General features: G+C 36.7%; 1 protein-coding gene across 1 annotated transcript in view; it reads left to right on the forward strand.

Moving 5' to 3' along the window:
* Positions 1–21,982, forward strand: part of Mms19 (MMS19 nucleotide excision repair protein) — a 364,717-nt gene that overhangs the window by 61,216 nt on the left and 281,519 nt on the right. The window contains exons 7-8 of the mRNA XM_090393489.1: positions 5,280–5,341; positions 19,008–19,169. Coding sequence (XP_090249615.1) covers positions 5,280–5,341; positions 19,008–19,169 — 224 coding nt within the window. The remainder of the gene's footprint in view (positions 1–5,279; positions 5,342–19,007; positions 19,170–21,982) is intronic.

Consider the following 21,982-nt stretch of genomic DNA (forward strand, 5'->3'; position numbering starts at 1 on the left):
GCATTGTCAAAAATGTTTACTGAGCGTACCGACTAATAAACAGCTAAAGTATGATAGGAAAAATAAGAGTATGATAGTGAGTGTGAACAAAATGAAAGAGCGAGTGTTATGGAGATTCTTTTGTAAGAGGTATGATAGTTGAGAGTTTAAGAAAATCGTACCAACCTGGTGTGAATGTTAAGGATGTAAGCGAATCATTTAGAATGCAAAAGTAGCGGGTGAAAGAATTGATAGTAGTAGGAGGTACAAATGATTTGAAAGGAGACAAAATGCCTATGAGAGAGGATTTGAAGGAATTGCTTGAGGTAGCAAAAGAGAAGAGTGAGAGAGTTAGGATGGTGAGTCTGTTGCCATGGTATGACAGTGAAGAGTATAGAAGGAGGGCCATAATTGCTAATGACTTTATGCATGGATTATGCAGGAGGAGTGATGTGGAATTTGTGGATGTGTGGAGTGAGTTCAATGGACAAAAGTATTTATATAAGATGGATGGTTTACATTTGAATGGAATTGGTGTACGGAGACTTGAAAAGATTGAATGTAGTGGAAGTGGATGTGCAGAATCAGGGAAACTAGAGTTATTAAGGGGGGGGGTGGATATGCAGACTTTTGGGAGAGAGTTGAGTGTATGAATGTGTGTAATATGCCCGAGTGAGTACGAAAGACAATAAATCAGAATGGGATAGTTAGTATAAGGCATCAAAATAGGGATGGGACAAATGGGCTTCTGCAATTCATGTATACTAATGCCAGAAGTATTAGGAACAAGAAGGAAGAATTTTTGGCCTTGGTTGGCACTTCCAGGCCACAGGTTATTGGCATTAGTGAAACATGGCTGACAGAAGATGATATAGCTAGTGGGATTGAATGTGAGGGGTATGGTGTGTTCAGGAGTGACAGGGAGAATAAAATGGGGGGAGAAGTGTTATTGATGATAGCTGATGAGCTACAGCCAAGGAGAATAGAAGAGGAACTGCAGGATAGAGAAAAGAGCACATTTGAGGCTATTTGGTGTGAGATTGAAACTAGCAGAAAAAATTATACAGTTGGGTGCTGCTATAGACCATGTGATGGAATAGAATAGTGTGCATAAGCAAATAGAAGAAATGAGTGGAAGGAGAGTAATTATTATGGGAGATTTCAGCTATGGTAACATTGATTGGAAGGAGGAGAGGACACATGGTAGGAAGGAATTGTATTTTATGCAGTTATTAAGGGATAACTATCTGCGACAGCATGTAATGGAAAATACTAGGGGTCAGAGAGTGCTTGACCTAGTAATTGCAACTGAGAATTTGGCTGTGATGAATATGACCACGTTGCCACCAATTGGTGAGAGTGATCATAGGGTCTTGACTTGGGAGGTGGCTAAAGGTGTGGAATTTAAAATTAAGACAAGGTACATGTGGAAATACTACAGTTGTATGGTGTCAGTGGAGCATTATATCAAGCAATACTTAGTCTGCATTTGAGTTGTAAGTTGGCAGACTAAGTATTGCTTGATATAATGCTCCACTGACACCATATAACTGTAGTGGTTGAATAGATTCTCTCTTGTCAAATGCCTTTTCCAGATCCACAAAACTTAAATACAGATCTCTGTTATATTCCCATGATTTCTCAACTATTTGTCGTAAAGTGAAATCTGTTCCTGACAGTCTCTATTTGGCTTCAATTCAGAAACACTCAGTAGGAAAATATCTCTATAATTCTCGCATTGTTTTATTTCCTTTCTTATATATGGGTACTATGAGAGCTCTACTCCAATCATCTGGGATCTGTTCCTCTGTCCAGCCTTCTGAACTATTCAGTGCAGCCACTGCAAGACTTATTTCCTCCATGCTTGAGCATTTCTGGTCAAATATCTAATCCACCTGCCTTTCCACATTTTAGGCTTTTGATGACTTTTTCTACTTCAAGTATGGATATGTATTCCTGATTGCATGTCTTTTGAGTGTTTTTTACCACTCTGCTGTCATCACTGCTTGTTTCATTTAGCAATTTTTCAAAGTAATTACTCCATACATCAAGGATATCTTTTTCTCCAGTTTTCATATCACCTTTATCATCTCTAATTCCTTTTACTGCACTGTTTTCTCCATTTCTTTACTTCCTTCAATTATAACTGCTGACTTACAACTCAAATAAAGACTAAGTATCACTTGATATAATGCCCCATTGACACCATATAACTGTAGCGTTTTGAATAGCTTTTCTAATACCTCTGTAATTTTCACATTCGGTTTTATTTCCCTTTTTATATATGGGTATTATGAGAGCTCTACTCCAATTATCCAGAATTCATTCTTCTGAACTGTCCTGGACAGAAAGTCTTGCAGTTCAGCCACTTAAGACTTTTATACCTCCATTCTTAAGCATTTCTGGTCGAATATAATCTACTCGTGCTGCCTTTCCACATTTCAGGCCTTTGATGGCTTTTTCTATTTCAAGTATCGATATGTATTCCTGACTGCATGCCTGTTGAGTGTTTTTTACCACTGTGCTATCACTGCTTGTTTCATTTTAGCAATTTAAAAATATTCAATTTAAAAGGATTTATCATTATCCTACAGAAGCAAGACAGAGGGCTTAAACTTGTTAAGTGATATTTTCTATGCAGCTGTTATTAGATAAAGAATTATTGATATTTGTTAATATAACTGAATCAGTGAAGATATGAAAATGTCATCACTTGATAACTTTGGTTTGATATACTACATAAAAAACATAATACATTACATCCTTTTTCTTTTTTTAATCAGCATCCATTTGAATTTAGCTTAGTCATGAAAATAGTTCCAATGCAAGCTTTGTTTGCTTACACTTGGATAAATGATAATAAAGAATATAATTTCTTGGTATCTGAAATTTAATTTAAAACCAAATGAAAAAACTTTGAACAACTAATCCAGAGTATTTTAATAATATGGTATGACGTCTTTTCACTACTTGTATACAGGAAATATACGACCTCTGTATTACGTCAATCTTGGCATTACTTCTAAGTCTGGTACTACTGATGAAACCTCAATGGGAAGAGAATTTTGATTTTTATAATTAATGAATTAAAATACTATATATGTAAAATTAGGAAGAAACCTGGATTTGTAAACCAGCAATATGACATACAAATGCTTTATAATATTGTGATGTGGAAATTTTATTGTTCAGTCAGATGATTTTTGTATTTAGAAAAAAGCATTCTAGAAGATATCAAATGTTTGGCTAGGTGGCATAGACAACCACATTATGCAATATTCACCAGGGGAGATATAATTCTGTTTATTTTTACTATGAGAGGTTTTTTAAATGGTTCCATCCTCTTAGTTCAGTGTGGTCTTATGGTCAATTTGCACTGATGACTAAGGAGCAAGCAGACAAGGCCAACTCAAGGCAGTTAACTCAGATAACACTAACCACCTGGATATCAGTCATCTTTGTGCTTTAGTTTCAATTGGTCTTTTGGTAGTTCATCTGCATGAAACTCTTGAAAAAGGAAAAACCAATAGTCTTTGGCTGAGGCCTTTTTCTCTATCTCTCATACTATCTATCTGCCTTTTATTTCTCCTAATATTATCAGGTGCTCTCTTCCACCCTGATACTACTTTACTTTTCCACCTCAGAGGTTGAAACCAGTCTGTGTAGTGTCCCTTCCCATAATGCTCAACATTATACACCCCCCCCCAAAAAAAGGATGTGTGTTTTGTATTATGTTTGCATGCTTATTCAACCTGTATTATTGCTCCCACCTATATATTGCTATGTTGTTTTGACTATTAATTGCCCATATTGGATAATAGATGATAATTTACCAAGAATTCCACACATTTTCTCGAAAAAATCATCATCATCAAATTCCTGCCATGTACCCTCAAGGGGTGTACAGGATATGATAGTACTACATGAAAAAAATTACATCATTATTAATCTGAAATCAGGATATTTCAGCTGGAAAAATAAAATCTATAGATATAGTTCAAGGCGCTGCCATGGGTAGTCCTCTGTCTCCATCTTTTTTGCAAACTTTTTTGAACCATCAGGAAGATACCTTGTTCTCATCCATTCATCTCCAACCCTCTCTATGGTTTTGTTACATTGATGATGTTTTTACTATTTGGCCTCATTCTGGAAATGAACTTACCGCTTTCCCACAATGGATAAGTAGCCTTCATCAATGCATTGTATTCACCATGAAAAAAGAAAATGCTGGTAGTTTACCATTCTTGGACATCCTTCTTATTTGCACAGCCTCTGGTACTTTGTCAATCAGTGCTTATTGAAAACCTACCTTTACTGGCGGATACATTCATCAAAAGGTCTGCTCATCCCACCTCTCAAAAAATTGGTATCAAGTCTTTAATTAATAGAGCACATAAAGCATGCTCCTCTCCCTCAAGCTTACAACAAAAACTTCTCACTGTCAAAACTTTGGTGGAATTAAACGGTTACAACCCCCATAGAATCCATCAGATAATTAACTCCTATGTTCCAACACCTAAGGATTCTTCAAAAGACTGCAGAGTTCCAATCTCTTCCTTATATTTCTGGTATCTCTGCACAGCCTCTGGTACTTTGCAGAGATTGGTAGAATTTTGAAGACATGTCACCTTATTCCCACATATTTTCCTATCAACAAACTGTCACCTCTATCATTAACTGGTGTTTACCAGATTCCTTGTCAATGTAAAAATTTCATGTACTTTGGGCAGACAGACTAGCCTGTCTGCACAAAAAAAGAATTGATGAACACCAATATTACATTGAAAACTTCAAAAGTCTGGTTTAGCACAGTGTAGTATTGGCACCAAACACAGTATCCAGTAGGATGAAGCTCGTCTTTTCCATAGAAGCAGTTTTAAATATGAACCCCTTTTCAAAGAAAGTTGCAAAGCTCTTTTACATCAGCCTAACTTGAATCAGAATGATTGTCTCTCTCTTTGTCCCAAAACTTTGGGAGATTCTTATTTTATGTAAACATCAAAATATAGTTTTAATATTATTTATTAATATATTAATTTCTAGCTAGTGGCAACTATTTTTAATCGATAAACTAATTGTTATATGCACCTTGTATTCCTGTTTTTTGTTTTGCTTGTTTCTACACACTAATACTGTACCATTATTTTCAGCACGAAATATCTGTACTTCCATTAAAGTTAATTACTATGATTATTGTGTAATTTTTTGTTTAAGACAATTCATATGAATTTATTGAAGTGAAAAATTTTCAATGATTAATTTTTAGATATATTAAAAAAATGAATATTTATACTTTCCAGGTCCATTTGCTGAAGATCTCTTTGAAGTTACTTCCTGCTACTTTCCAGTTGATTTTACTCCTGTAAGGCACTAATTATTTCTTCTCTTTTAAAGTATAATTTGTTCTGATGGAATTATAGAAACTAATATTTTTTCATCATTATTTTATTTGAAATTGATTTAGATTAATTTGATTTGATAATAAATTGATTTCAACTTATTATTATATTGCTTTTGTATCTCATTCCCACACATGAATGGCTCTAGAACCTGTACCAAATTATGTACTTTGTGGATAGGAATTAAGAGAGAGAAAAAAATCTGTTAATGTTGTTTTTTGAATATCTGGAAGTTTTAGTTTGAAGTTTACTTAATGATGAAGATTGTCTAGAGCAATATTCCTTGTAATTTTTGCCAATCTATATGCCCATGAAAACATCTTAGGTACAAAAGTCTGGTCTCAGACTCGTGAAATATTATATTAATAATATTTCTCATATTAATGTTGCCCCTTTTTTGTCTGGCGATAACCTGTAGAATCGCAAGCACTAAATTAATTCTTAAATCACCTAGCTAGAAAAATGCATTGCCGTTTTCAGGATCCTGTGGCATGACACCAGTGGTTTGCTGCAGGGTTCTGTTTTTGGACCCCCCCCCCTGCTGTTTAACTTGTTTGTAATTGATATGTCATGTGGACTGACTGGGGATCTTCAGTTGTTTGTTGATGATGCAAAGTTGGGAAGAATTATAAGTATCACTGCTGATGCTAATTCCCTTCAGAAAGATTTGAATAGAATTTTTACTTGGTCGAAGGAGTGGGGTTGTAGTTTTAATATCAATAAATGCAAGGTATTGTATTTTGGAGTGTAGAAATATGAGAGTGGTCTGAAAAGTTCTCAGTCTCAACCACATATGGCAACACTATCGGCACATTTTTTTTTTTTTTTTTTTTTTTTTTTTTTTTTGTAAGTTAGTACACCTGTCATAAGCATCCATGCAAAATTGGAAGTCATTCTGTCAAGTAATTTGTTTTACACAGCTGTCTGAAATAAAAGTGTTCTATATCCCTTGAAATGGATAAAATTGAGTATGGTTATAAAATTCTTTGTAAAAAAAGATTTAACGCCAAAAGAAATTCATTCTGAGTTCATAAAAGTTTATGGGCACTCTTCTCCTTCATTTTCAACAATTAAGAAATGGGCTGCAAAGTTTAAATGTGGCCGTACCAGCTTTGAAGATGATCCACATGAAGGACATCCAAAAAGTGCACCAACACCAGAAATAATCGATCAAGTGCATGAAATTGCCGAGACTACAGGCATTTCAAAAGAATGTGTAGGATATATTTTGCATGAAGAATTGGAAATGAAAAAGCTTTGCACAAGATGGGTGCCATGCTTGCTCACAGCAGATCAAAAACTCACTTGCATCTCTGAACAGTGCTTGAAGCATTTTAACAGGAATAAAACTGATTTTGTGCATTGATTTTTTACTATTGATGAGACTTGGTTTCACCTTACACTTCAGAATCCAAACACCAGTCAAAACAATGGATAGAAGCCGGTTGTTCAGAGTCAAAGAAGACAAAGTCGGTTCCATCTGCAGGAAAGGTCATGGCATCAGTGTTTTGGGATGCTAAAGGTATTTTGTTTATTAATTATCTTGAAAAGGATAAAACAATAACCGGGGAATATTATTACGATCTTTTAACCAGACTAGATGAAAAAATTCATGAGAAAAGACCCGGTTTGCGGAAGAAAAAATCATCTTTGATTAGGACAATGCACCTGCCCACAAAGGTGTTTTGGCAATGGGGAAAATTAAGGGATCTGCACTATGAGTTGTTTGAACATCCACCCTATTCCCCAGATTTGGCTCCCTCTGTCTTCTATCTCTTCCCAAAACTAAAATTCTTCCTCGCTGGTCAGCGTTTTTCTTCGAATCCAGAGGTGATTGCAGCTGTAGAAGGGTATTTTGCAAATCTTACCAAGAACCAGTACAGTGATGGGATAATGTCGCTGGAGCATTGCTGCAATAAATGTATTAGTCTTAAAGGAGATTATGTTGAAAAATAAAAATTTTGAAATTATAAATTCGATTTTTCATTGTTAGGCCGAGAACTTTTCAGACCTCCCTCGTATAAGGCTGTGTACTATATCGATGTTGCCATACTGCAGGAAGTGGATTAGATTATCATTTCCCTGATAGCAGGCTTTTTTTGGCTGAGACCTGAAAGTATATGAAATTTCTCCAGGTTGCTACCTAATGCCTCTGGACAAGGCAGTTCTATCAGCATTTGCTCTGTTAGGGTTATACTGCCCCTACCCAGTTAGCATTTGAGTGGAAAAGGCTATGTATTGTACTTCACCACTCCTTCACACCCCCTAACGATAAATATCCCCTCTCTAACAGACACCATTCTGCAAATGCTAGAAAAAAAAATGCTAGCTTTTTTTTTGACCACTAAATACAGTACATAATTAGAATCTTTGTGTATATGTAGTGATAATTAGTGTAAATTAGAGACCCTAATTGTCTTCAATTTACACTTGTAAATTGAAGACACTCTCTCCTTCAGATATTATACATAACCATTAAGATAATATAATTTTACTATTAAAATTTAATTGAAAACATTCAAACTAACATGTCATATATACTTAGGACTGTGTAAAATGTTCCCACTCAATGCAGAAGGGCCATAAATACTGTCGAGCAAGTTCCCTCTTGAAGTGAAACTGGAATGTGACACTGCCTAGTGTGAATGTGTTAAAGCTATGAAATCTCTGAGATACTCTGGTATTTTCTATTATATTTCATTTTGAAAAACACTAAGACTTGCAACCTGCAGTTTGAAAAACACTGATCTAGACAGTAGGTACTCTATAAACAAACAAACAAACATACATACATACCTCTGCAACTTGTTGATGTCAGCATCAGTGTATCCACAAGTCCCAGGCTAAACGAAACTAATTAATGTATTGAGTTGGAATGGGTTAGAGTAATATTGGGGTGGTGACATTGGAGCAATTACTGAATAAAATAAATGATAAATATGAATTATCATATTCGTTTTTATAGTACATTCAAAATTATTGGCTGTAAATTAGAAATTCTGAAAGCAAAAATTTTGTATACATATTTACTAGATGTGTGCACGTGCACATGCTCACAACTTAGAGGGGACATTGGTCCAGAGAACTTGGATAGATGAATTGGAAGAAGCAGGTTTTCAGTAATTGAAATGGATTGTTTGACAGCTACTGCTCATGTCTTTATAGACTTAGAAATTGTGGGATCACTATCATCGAAGCTGTGGAAAAAATATAAAGCAGAAACAATCTGTAAGAGAAGGATCATTGATTAGTTGAACTGTCTTTATAGGCGTATTGAGTATATCACATCAGATGTGATGTTGTTTGTGCCAGGAAAGGTTAGAGCTAAATGTCAGCTCCAAAAGAGAGAACTGATCATGTTTGGGAGGTATCATCACAAGTAAGAGGATGTGAACCAAGATCTTTTTTGGAAAGGGAAAAAAAATTGCTTTTTGATAGCATTGAAGAATGGATGGAGATCGGTGGTTAAAGTACACTAGTTGTAGAAGATCTCAAAGCTTGGGAAGTTTAGGTTTGTCAAATGGATAAGTGGAAATGTATATTGTAATCAGCAAAAGTATAGATAGAGGTCAGTGAGAGAATTTTTTCATTTGCCAGTCTACTTGGCAAACAGCCTTTGTGGGTGAGATTTGCATTTTTTTTTCTGTTATATAAAGGAAAGGAGGTAGCCATTAGAACATTAGTCCTGATGCAATTCTGCATTGTAAGTGAAATAGAGAGAGAGAGAGAGGGAGAAAAGTTTTTGGAAACCAAGCAATATTTGGTCTCCCAAAAACCAAGCAAAAGAAAACCAAAGAGCCCACCAACAACTGCACTGGCATCCACAGCATATGCTGATTTCTGCCCCCCCCCCTCCAAATGGCACAGCAAACTGCCTAAGCATGCTCCTCACATGAAGAAGCAGTGGTGTCAATACAAATTTATTATCTCAGTTCATGGACTCAAAGGAAAAAAGTAATGACTGAATTTCAAGCTTGGAAATACAGATAACAACTGCATTAACAGCTGCTGATGTGCCATGCATAAACTCCAGCTGACTTCTGGATGAGATTAAAAACTTGATCCATGAAAAAACAGAGCCAAGTGCCAATACCACATAGTGGTGCTCCCAGAACACCAACAAGTGCTCAACAGGGCTTAGAAAGAAGCATCTCGAAATCAAGACTGGAAGACAAAACTTCAGTCCTTAGCACGGTGGACCAGATGCTCTGGAAAATGACCAAGCTTTACATATGTGACATAGACAAAGTTGAAACTTTTGCCAGCAGTGTAGAGAAGCAGTGTAATCCAAAGTACACACCTATGCTGATCTAGATTGCATGTACCCACCTGGGTACCTTGTACACTAAAACACACAGAACATGTTAACTCCATCCAACTGACATCACCTGCTGAGGTACATGAAGTCATTACCAAACTTAGGAAAGCTCCATGCCTGGATGGGATTTCTAACAAAATCATCACATGCCTTCCACATAAAGCCATAATAAACATTGTCACTATTAGTAATACGCTATTAAGAAATCAGTGCTTCCCAGCACAATGAAAAGTGGCTGTGTAATCTTAACCCTGAAACCAGGAAAAGCAGCATACCTCTCCCAAAATTATCCCCCAGTCAGCCTGCTTTCCTGCCCAGGAAAAATAGCCAAGAGGGGAATACTAATAAGACTGCAGAAGATCACTAAAGAATCAAATCTCATCCTCAGTGAGCAATTTGGATTTTGGTATAACCACTCCACTGAACAAGTTCTTGGAATGAGAGTCATGGAAAACATCAGCACAGGAGTAGGAGTTCAGCTGGAAAGGGCAGTCCTCCTGGATGCCAAAGCATTCAACAAAATTTTGCACAGTAGGCTTCTTTTCAAACTCTTGCAGTCCAAATTCCCATTAGGAATTGTTAAATTTACCAATCCTACCACAGCAATTGCAGAATCACAGCTGGTTGCCTCCCCCTCCCCAGGAGTCCCTGCTATCACTTTTGCTTTGTCCTATCAATGTGGCTGACATACATTTGCAAGCACAATGATCCTATATGTAGACAATACTGCTAACAAACTACAGATAATCCAGAACAGATATTTACAAATAGCTTTTAGTGCACCAGGTATATAAGAAACATACAGCTTCACCAAGAAGCTGGTATCTCTGAGATCAAAACTTTCCTATGCAAAAGACTGCCATCCACTTTAGCCATTAATCCACTAAGCAGTAGACTACAGTGAGTCTGAAAAACGTAAATATCCTAAAACCATACTGGATAGGTTTATTTTATTTATTTATTTATTTATATTTTAAACTCACTGACAGAAGTGAGTTTTAATAGGTGAGCCAAAGACTCAATAATATCTCAAGTCGATTATGGTCTACCACTTTAGACTACAGCAAACAAATAGCACAGGACAAATGTGCCATCTCCCAAAAAATAAATAAATAAAAGATATAAAAAAAAACACAACTTACTAGTAGTCAATAGCCCATGGTGGGTGAACCAAGTGCTCAATAATCCTCCTTAATCCAACAATTTCTTGGTATCCTCTTCACTCTGACTCCTACTGAAGAGACTTCATAAAAGTCAAAACTGGTCTGGTATTTTGTTATTATGTGTATATTCCCTATAATGCACAACAAAATACAGGCATATCCCAGGAAGTCAACATGTTATGTACCAGACAACTATTGTATAGAAATTACTGGTTTTATATATATATATGTACTAAGGGGGCGCTGCGCCTATGGCACCCCCCCCCCCTAGTTCTGGGCTGGTAAGCCAGAGACAAAAAAGTGACATAAAAACGTTTCAAATTTCGGCTTATCTTTTTATATATAGAGAGTAGATAGATAGATAGATAGATGCATGCATGTAATGGTTTAATAACATTCTTAAGCAGTCATATTTGTGCAGAAATGATATACATAGTTAGATACTGAAATGAAAAATATAGAATAATTTTTGCATATGTGAAAGTTGTCCTTGAATAGTTTAGCTTAAAGGAACACACCAACCAGTTTGGTCCTCAATCCTCGGTGTTTTTCATTTCGGCAATAAGATTCTCACGCATTTACAGAAAACTGTAGTATTAATTAGAATTCTTCTTCTTCTTTATCTTTGTTTTTAACAACTGCAACGACAATAGCAGGAGGTAAGTGTAGCCAGTCTCGATGTTCAGAACACCATTATCACTAAATTTAATAATTTTTATATTAGTATCCAGTTGTAGTGTTTGCAGGTTTTTTTTTTCTTTTCACTGGAACAACAGCAGTCCTTTCATTCATTCACAAATAACATTCAAGTATTGAATTTTATCTGCCATTATTAATAAAAATAAAATAAGTTATAAACAGTTTATAATTCACAGCAAAACACAGAGAGAGAGAGATGCAGCGAGAAACACCGTCATAGAAAATCTCACATCCAAATTTCATAGACTAAAAGGTCGACAAAACCAACGGGCATATTCGAATTTCTCCACAGTGAATGTTAACAACCAACAAGAAGCAACAGGAGCCACCGATCATTGGCAGGTAACAGTAACGTAGTGAACCTATCCAACCACGCCTTAAACAAAGATTAACTCTCGCTACTCAGCAAAGGTCTAAATTTTGGCGTAGCACCCAGATCAATGAACAAACTGAATTTTATTTGTAATATTGAAAGAGGCTTAAGATTCATCCCAAATAACATAGCAGACAAAATACGTTTAGAAACTGCCAACATTTTACGTATAAATCATAAGAAAACAATAAGTAACTTAACAAAACACGAATTAACGGTGGGGATAGGGCTGACGACATTATCCTGTGAACGGTTTGAGGTCCGATGATTAATAAACCCTCAACACCGCAAGGTAAAAAAAAAGGGAAAACGAAGATGGTGGTGAAATTGTTAAAATCAAATCTGAACATCACAATTACTAGAGCCAATAAAGGAAGTGCCACCGTTATTCTAAACCAAACCACTTATTTAGAAAAAATGAATCTGCTAGTCTCAGACAATAGCACATACCAACGTGTTAACTATGATCCAACCAATGGAATAAAACAGAAACACAGAGAAACTACTTAAATCTATTACTACATGGCCTAAAGATACAGTCAAATAACTACTCGGGGAATGAGCATACAAAGTATGCTCATTCCCTGAGAATTTACAGTCTACCAAAGATATACAAACAAACACACCACTCCGACCGATAGTCGAAGGTATAAATAGTCCGAATTATCACCTACCTAGCTAAGAAATTAGCAGCAAACACTCAAGAAGTTGGTAGGTCGTTTCCCCTCCTATATCAGAAACACGCAACGCTTCATAAACATAATCAAAGACATTACATTAGAAAAAGATGATTTATTAGTCAGTTTTGACATCTCTTTACGAATGTCCCAATCAATGCCACAATCCTTCTTTTACAGAACAAATTCCCTCCAGATATCAGGGCGCTCTTTGTGCATGCATTACGTTCTGGTTATTTTGTATGGCAAAATGCTTTCTACCTACAAAAAGAAGGCACAGCCATGGGCTCGTTATTATCCCCCCTTCTATTGCTAACTTTTATATGGAACATTTTGAGCAACATGCTCCTCTCCTTTAAAACCCAAGGTCTGGCTTAGATACTTTGACAATGTTTTCGCGATCTGGTCCCATGGCCACCGGATACTAGACACTTTCCTTAGCCACCTAAACAAACAATACAAATGCATACAGTTCACAATTGAGATTGAAAAACAGCACACACTTCCGTTTCTAGATACACTTGTCACACGTCTTTCCTTCACTGTTTACCGGAAACCGTCACATATTGGCCAATATATACACACGAACTCCTACCACCACTCAACACAAAAATTAGGTGTCATTAATAATCTAAAAAAACAGGGCTTTGAAGATCTGCTCCAATGAACATGCGCTGAAAGATGAATTTAGAGTTATCAGCAATACTTTTCGAAAAATTGGTTACAGCCAAAACACTATTAACAAAATTCTCTACAAGACCTCAATAAAAAAAAACAAAGATAAACCAGACTACAATAAAACTATAACCATTCCTTACATTAAAGGGACATCAGATAAAATAAACAGAATACTACAAAAATACAACCTCAAAGCCACCTTTAAACCTCCTGCAAAATTAAAAAGCTTACTCAACTCATCCAAAGACCCACTCTCTCTGCTAGCCCACCCTGGAGTATACCGTATTTATTGCACCTGTAATATACCATATATAGGAGAAACAGGACGCACAATTCCTATCTGACAAAAGGAACATAAATGACACATTAAATATAATAACTATGGCGAAGCTGGTCTCTCTGATCATGCCCTGAATACTTTGCATAGAATTGACTGGAAAAGCTGTTTACATCACACCAAAACATGGTATGAAAGCAAATTTAAGTAAGCCTGTGAGATTCTTATCAACCATCCCAATCTGAACAATAATGATGGTCTAAAAATCCCAAGCATACGGAAGGCACATATTCTACCCAATGGAACCTTTCTCTCTCTCAGAGTTGACTATAAACAGGACTGTAGATAATCCAGAATCCTAAATCTAAAATAACAATTGTAATGTTAAAAATGGGACATCAATTGTTACTGAAAGAAGACTATCTATAAGAAAGAATGTTTTTCTCGTGTTATATTAAATAGAATTTAGCTTTGATGTAGTTTCTAAATAATTAATTAATTTGTATTTTTTTTTTTTTTCACTATAGGTCATACCAGTATAGTAACCGGTGATCAAATCATTGTTTGTTTAGCTTACTGTATGTAATGTAACTCAGCTTGTCCTTGTATATTTGTATATACTCCAGATGATGATCTTAATATGAAGATCTAAACGTCGGGAAATTAAAAATTAAAAGTTATTTATAACACGGTTGTATAAAGCCCATAATTTCTAAAATGAATGCTGATCGCCGTGCAACATTAAAAGAAAGGAGATTCTAAGACTGCAGTAGCAAATTATGGACCAATCACTATCTCAGGCATGGTGGTAAAAGTACTGGAAAAATTGGTCAAAAAGAGAATTCAAGAATGGGTAGATAAAAATATGATACTATATGAGGAGCAACGTGGCTTTGTGAAGAGTAGGTCATATCTTAGTAATTCACTAATTATAATGGAGAAACAGCTGAGTTGGATAAAAAGTTAGTGAATTACTAAGACACTACCCTACCCTTCACAATAGCTGCATAGTGATTCTGCTAGATTTTGCAAAGGCATTTGACAGAATACTGGATTGAACTCTGTTATGCAAATTAGAACAAATGGGAATTGATATGATACTGGTTAAATGAATAAGAGGGCGGCAGCTGTACAGATATCAGAGTTCACACTTGCTGATGAAATTCATTTATCAGCTTAAGATGTTTTACCAACTCCCAAATTTACGATGGGATTCAAACCTGCACCCTGTTGCTTAGGAAGTGCTGTGTCTACTTTGCCAATGAGGCTAGCATTGGGAACCTATAGTATGCATATATGTGAATTTATGAAATCTTTTGCTTATAACTTTTCTTTGATTAAGAACCAGAAAATCAGCAAGTTTATTAGAATACACTTACCTGAATACTTCTGTTTCATAAAGTGACAGATTATGGTGGAAATGTTTTCTATTTTTGATGCCAACCTCACTCATGTTTAGGAGGAAAGAAATTGAAATTAAGTGGATCGTAATAACTTGTTGCATACCATTGTTTGTTTGATCATTGTGTCTATTATAAGATCCTTTTAACAGACATTTTTAACTTGGAAAATTAGTAGTAACAGTTTTGAAAGCCTTTACATGCTTCTTTTTTTATCATTTTAAAAATGTAATCGGAAAAAAAATTGTCCTTCATAAGGGTAGACTTTGTCAGTCAATAAATATTATTATTATTAGTCTACACGGTTAGTCAATTAGCTATGTGCTTTGCAACCATATGCCTGGGAAAGGAGTGTCCTAGGTTCAATTCCCGTCGCCGATGTGAGGAGCTTAAGGATCTTTCTCAGCCATAGCCAAGTTAGCCGGTCTTGGGCGTGGACAGTAGAATTTTGCTTCCCAGTTTATCTGGGATTTTCCATCCTTCAAGCAGGCAAACCTGCCCCTGTGAACACACAGACTATAGCCATAGGGCTAGTCACCTTATCCTTGGGACAGGTACAACTTAGAAGAGCTAAGGATAGCTCCATAACAGGCCATTAGGCCTAATACATGAAGGGAAGAAGAAGATTATTATTATGTGACACCTCCAGGGAGTTCCAAGACCCATCGAGGGAGGGTTACTCTACAGCTCTGTTTCCACCATTCAATCCACCAACTACAACTACCATCATCATCTACACAAACGGCATCTACCGCCCATCACCACCACTAGTATTTTCACAGATAATCACAAAATATGTACTCATTATTTTGCATCACATATTCTAGGAAACTGGAAGCCATCACCATTCTATTTAAAGTTTTTTCATACAAAATTTTCATCAAACTGAGTTAGTGTGTGGTAAGAGAACTCTGGGATTCAATGATAAGGGGACATTATAAGCTGCTTCTCTTCCTGGCCACTTTTAAACCTTGTAATGCCATTTTAGCTTGATTGTCTTTTTTGAATAAAAAAGAAATGTGAAACCTATTTTGTGAAGAATTCCTTCATGTGGACATCATATGCTACTGGAATAGAGTGATTTTATTTACAGTATGTATGGCCTTCAAACTAAGTTTTGTCAGCCTAATGGTTAATATACCCACTCTCCAACCAGCAGATGCAGTTCAAATCATATTATCCTTAGGTGGGAAAAGAATGCCATCATCTGGTGTGAGAACACTGCCTTGAATTTGCTTGAAAAAGTTTCATGTTTGGTTTCTGGATTTATTTATGTAAAAAATAAATAACAACATTCAAAAATGATATATAAAAGATATAAAAAAAAAATTACAAATAACTTCTTAGCTTTCCAAAGTTTTATTTATTAAAAATTTTAATATCTTTTAATAACTCACACCAGGTTTACATTGTTTCATGGGTGGAAGCTACATTTAAAATACCAACAAAAAAAAATCTATAAATGAGTTCCATTCATCAGGATTTTGTTTTCATGTTTTCTTTCTCCCCGGCATTTCCATTAATTTGTTAGTATCTTTGCGGAACATAAGGACCACTCATAGGGAGGGAATGATGTTTAGGTTATTATTATTCAGGCCTCCGTGGAGTCAAAAGACTCATCGTGGGAGGTCTTTCTTAAGAACATAAAGTCTGTCAAGACTCATCGAGGGGAGATTCCCCCTAAGAAACACAAAGTCTATCATACCACTCCTTAAACTCATTGACTGTTCTTGCCCTCACCACTCTATCAGGCAATGCATTCCACGGCTCAACCACCCTCCATGCAAAGAAACCACTCCTCACCCTCTTGCTCACAATTTCCTTTCGTAACTTCCAGGGATGGCCTCTTGTCATCACTCCTTCCCGCTGTTCAACCAAGTGAAAGAACTCCCCAGCGTCAACCCTGTAACCACCTCTCAACAGTTTAAAAGTCTCAATCATATCACCTCTCCTTCTTCTATCCGCCAAACTCTGCAGTCCACATTCCCTCAGCCGATTCTCATAACTATCATTGTACAATCCTGAGACCATCTTTGTCATCCATCTTTGTATCTTTTCCACAGTTAATTTATCCCCTTCAAATCCTGGGGACCAAATCTGAGAACAATAATCCAAGTGTGGTCTGATCATACAACAGAATGATAACTCTCTTATCTCTGCAGGTCAGTGTCCTCATAATTGCAGCAATCCTCTGTGTTACCTTCACCACCTTTGCAATATGTCCCCTAAACTTCAGGTTTCTATCAATCATCAACCCCAGATCTCTTGTCTCCCCAACTTCCTCCAGTATAACTCCTCCCATAGAGTATGCAGCATCCCATCGATGTTTCCCAAACCTCAAGACCTTACATTTTGCTGCATTAAACTGACACCCCCCCCCATTCATTTGCCCATCTATCTAGCTTATTCAAATCCTCTTGCAGGGCTACCACATCTGCACTATTACTAATAATCCTTCCCAGCTTCGCATCATCCGCAAACAACTGAATATCCCCTTGCAATCCACTGGCAATGTCATTGATATAAAGGTTAAACAATATAGGTCCTAGTACTGAGCCCTGTGGGACCCCACTTGTAACCTTCTGTCTCCTTGAAACTGCTCCACCATACACAACTCTCTGATACCTATCAGACAGCCAATCCTGAATCCAGTTGACCAATCTGACATCCAGACCCATGTGTTGCAACTTAAATATCAGCTTATCATGTGGCACCCTGTCAAATGCCTTTGCTAAGTCTAAGAAAATTGCAGTATATGCCTTTCCCTCATCTAATGTTCTTGTAACTTTATTATAAAAGGCTATCATATTGCTAAAACAAGAGTTCCCTTTCACAAATCCATGTTGACTCTCACAGATAACATTACCCTCATCTGCCCAGTGCTGTATACGGTCCCTCACTACTTTCTCCAAGATCTTAACAACTACTGATGATACACAGACTGGTCTATAATTAGACACTTCCAGTCTGTTACCACCCTTATGCAATGGCACTATCTTACCTTCCTTCCATTCCTTGGGCACCTTTGCCGAAGCGAGACTTTCATTGAAAAGTTTAAAGCTACTGTCAGTTCCCTAGCACATTCTCTCAAAACTCGTGGTGAAATACCATCCAGTCCCAAAGCTTTATTGACATCCAGAGTTCTCAGTATCTGAAACACACTCTCCTCCTGTACCTCTAAACCTTGAACCTGCCCTATCCCTCTAGCATTAAAACTGATTCCTCCAGGATGAAATACTCCAATAAAGTGGTCATTGAACAATTCCACTATGTCCTCTGCATCAGTCACTCTATTCCCATTTTTATCCCACAATATCATTCTTCCACGGTCATTTCTCCTCCTACTGGCCACATAGCTAAAAAATTCCCTAGGATTTTCTTTGGATCTTAGGGCCAATCTCCTCTCATATTCCAGTTTCGCTTTCCTTACCACTAGTCACTCTTCTGGCCTGTGTCTTATATTCTTCACGCATCCTCTCTTCACCTGTCTCCTTATATCTCTTCCATAGCCTCTTTTTCACATGCAATTCCTGTTTAATATTGTTTGTCATCCACTTTACTCCAAATTGTGTCCTCTTCTTCACTCGTGGTATACAACTTACCATTGCTGCTAACAAATATTCTTTCAAAATTTCCCACGCGCTAACGATATCCCGGCCTTCCAATTCCTCCCTCCGTGAAACTTCCCGAAGTTGACGTCTAAGATTATTATAATTCCACATAAGTTCCCGTCTCTTTGATTATCACATGAGATCACTGTATGAAACAATATGGATATCATTTCCATATTCAGCACGTGTTAAAATAACTATTGCTTAAAATCATTTCATTGGTGTACAGTAATATTATACATACCATGATCTTATATTAATAACCATCATTTAAAATTACTTCATGCATACTTCTGCTGTGCATATTTTTTAAAAAAAAGGTTCCTTGTAAGTTTTGAAGTCATTAATACTGATATAATATAATTTGCTTAACTAAATACTTTTATTGGTTAATGATTCAGTTCCTTAATAATGATGAATAATACTGTTTCAGAAACCAGGAGATCCTAATGCAGTTACCAGAAAAGATTTATCAATAGCCTTGAGGAGATGTTTAACATCAACACCCAAATTTTCAGAATATCTTTTGCCACTTCTTCTAGAAAAGATCGATTCTGATATCATAGATGCAAAGTTGGATTCTTTATATGTATTGGTAATTAATTGTGTTTTCCTACTTACTTAATACAATTGAACTTTTGAAAATTAAAAATGCATTGATTAAAAGAATTATTTTGTGATGAATTATTATTCATCACAAAATATGGAGTCAGAGACATCGTGGAAGGTTACACTATTGCACACAATACTCATTCAACACACACTATTGCACACAGTGCTCATCCAACCGTGCCTTAAATTGATGCAATGTGTCTACACCCACAACACACTCTGGCAATGCATTCCAATCACCAACCACCCTCCATGCAAAGAACCTACTCCTCACTCCTATGTTCACACCCTCCTTATACAGTTTCCGGTGATGGCCCCTTGTTCTATTCCCTTCTCCCATTCTATGAAAAATTTCTTCCATGTCGACCCGATAACAACCCCTGACTAGCTTGTATCTCTCAATCATATCCCCCCCTCCCCCCTCTTCCTCCTATTCATGAGGCTCTGCAACTTACATTTTCTCAATTTGTCCTCATACTCCACATTCCAAAGACCACTGACTATCTGTGTGAATCTTCTCTGGACCCTTTTCAACATATCCTTGTAACCATGAAAACCTGGTGACCAAATCTGAGTACAATAATTCATATGAGATCTGATCAAGGCCTTATACAATGGAATCATAACCTCTTTGTTTCTGCATGTCAGGGTCCTCTGCATTATTGCCATTATCCGATGTGATGTCTTCACAACTTGCGCAATGTGGCCCCCTGAATTTCAGGTCCTTGTCCACCATCACTCCTAGATCTCTCATCTTCTCTACTTCCGTTAAAGTTTCCCCACCAAGTGTATACTTTGCATCCCATCATTGCTTACCAAATCTCAAAACCTTACACTTTGCAACATTGAACTGACAGTTCCACTTACCTGCCCAGTTATGCAATCTATTCAAGTTCTATTTTAAGGCAATAAGATCTGCTTACTCTGCATTACTCTCTCCAGTTTTGCATTACCTGCAAACAGCTGTGTATCACTAGTTAAACCCAACCCAATATCATTAACATACATATATAGGTTATCACATGAGATCACTGTATGAAACAATATGGATATCATTTCTATATTCAGCACAATTGAACAATAAAGGCCCCAAAACTGACCCCTGCAGCATGCCGCTAGTTACTTTTTTTTTTTCGGGATATTGCACTCCCGTATACAACTTTCTGATACCAATCTGACAGCCAGTCACTGATCCAACTCAGAATTCTGTTATCCAATCCCATCTTTTTCAATATATTTAAGAGCTTATCGTGTGGCAGTCTATCAAAAGCCTTTGCAAAATCTAAGTACACCACTGTATATGCATCTCCCCTATCCAAGGTATTTGTCACCCTGTTATAAGTAAGTTAGTGAAATATGATCTCTCCTTAACAAACCCATGCTTATAAACACAGAGAATACTGCTGTTTTCAACCCATTTCTGTATCCTACTTCTCACCAATCTCTCCAGGACCTTCACCACAACTCCAGATATACACACCGACCTATAATTTGAAGCTGCAGCCTTATCACCACCTTTATGCAGTGGAACAATTTTACCCTCCTTCCACTCCCTTGGAACTTGTGCTGTTGTAAGACTCTTATTAAACAGGCATGCCAATTCCCTGAAACATTCCCTCAAGATGTGTGGTGATGTGTCATCAAATCCTATTGTTGCCTTATTGACATCAAGTTTATTTATTTCCTCAAATATCTCACAATTAATACATCCTCTCCTATGGCCTCTACACTTAAGTTCCTCATGATTCTACCATGATCAGGATGAAATATCCTTATAAATTGATCACTGAATACCTCAGTGATCAATTTATAAGCAGTTATCATTCTACCACTTTCATCCTTTAACTTCATCTTACCATGATCATTCTTCCTTCTACTTGTCACATACCTAAAAAAAACTCTCAAAGGTTTTTCTTTGCCTGATTTGCCAATTTCTGCTCATACTCTACTTTTGTTTTCCTTACTAACTGAGTCATTCTCCTGGCCTATTCTTTATAATCTTCATGCGACTGATTATCACCATTATTCATCTTGTACTTCCTCCAAAGTACCTTCTTTTTTTCCAGATTTCATGTTTAAGCTCCACATTCATCCATTTTACACCTACCTTATTCAGCCTTTTGGCCTTCGAAATACAGTCATACATTGTTGCTGTTATGTATTTCTTTGTCTCTGTTCCCATGCAGCATTTATTTCCTTACCACTCAACTCCTCGTTCCATGTTATAGCTCCAAGCTGTCTCCTAAGCTTGTCATAATCACCAGCCTTATAATTCTACATATATCCTTTCCACACAAAAGTCTGCATATGACTAGCCACAACACAGGTGATTACTTCATGATCACTTCCACCAATTGGAGGAAAATGTGAAATCCCTCTAACAATGACATTCTCTGATGGAATGATGAGATCTAGAACACTTGATCCTCACGTGCCATTCTTTACATGCTGCCTGAGATAGTTATCTCTCAAGAACCCAAGAAATTCATTTTCCTTATTCCCAGATTCTTCATCACCACTTTCCACATTCCCAGGCCTATGGTAACATCCAACTAAATACATCTTCTTCTCAACCTCCACATTACACCACACTGCCTCATAACCATTTCCACTATTTCCCCCCTTTCACATCTACCTTATGTGGACTTAATTCCCCTGCTATTATCAGCAGCCCCCCCCTCCTCCCTTCTTCCCCTTTCTATCCTCGCAAAAAATACTGTACTGTTCCATTTCTATTCCCGTTATGATATCATCTTCATTCAACCATGTTTCACTTATTCCAATGATTTGGGGGCA

Source organism: Typopeltis vanoorti, chromosome 5 (assembly GCF_054136105.1).
Source record: "Typopeltis vanoorti isolate ZY-2024b chromosome 5, IOZ_Tvanoo_1.0, whole genome shotgun sequence".
Taxonomy (NCBI): domain Eukaryota; kingdom Metazoa; phylum Arthropoda; class Arachnida; order Uropygi; family Thelyphonidae; genus Typopeltis; species Typopeltis vanoorti.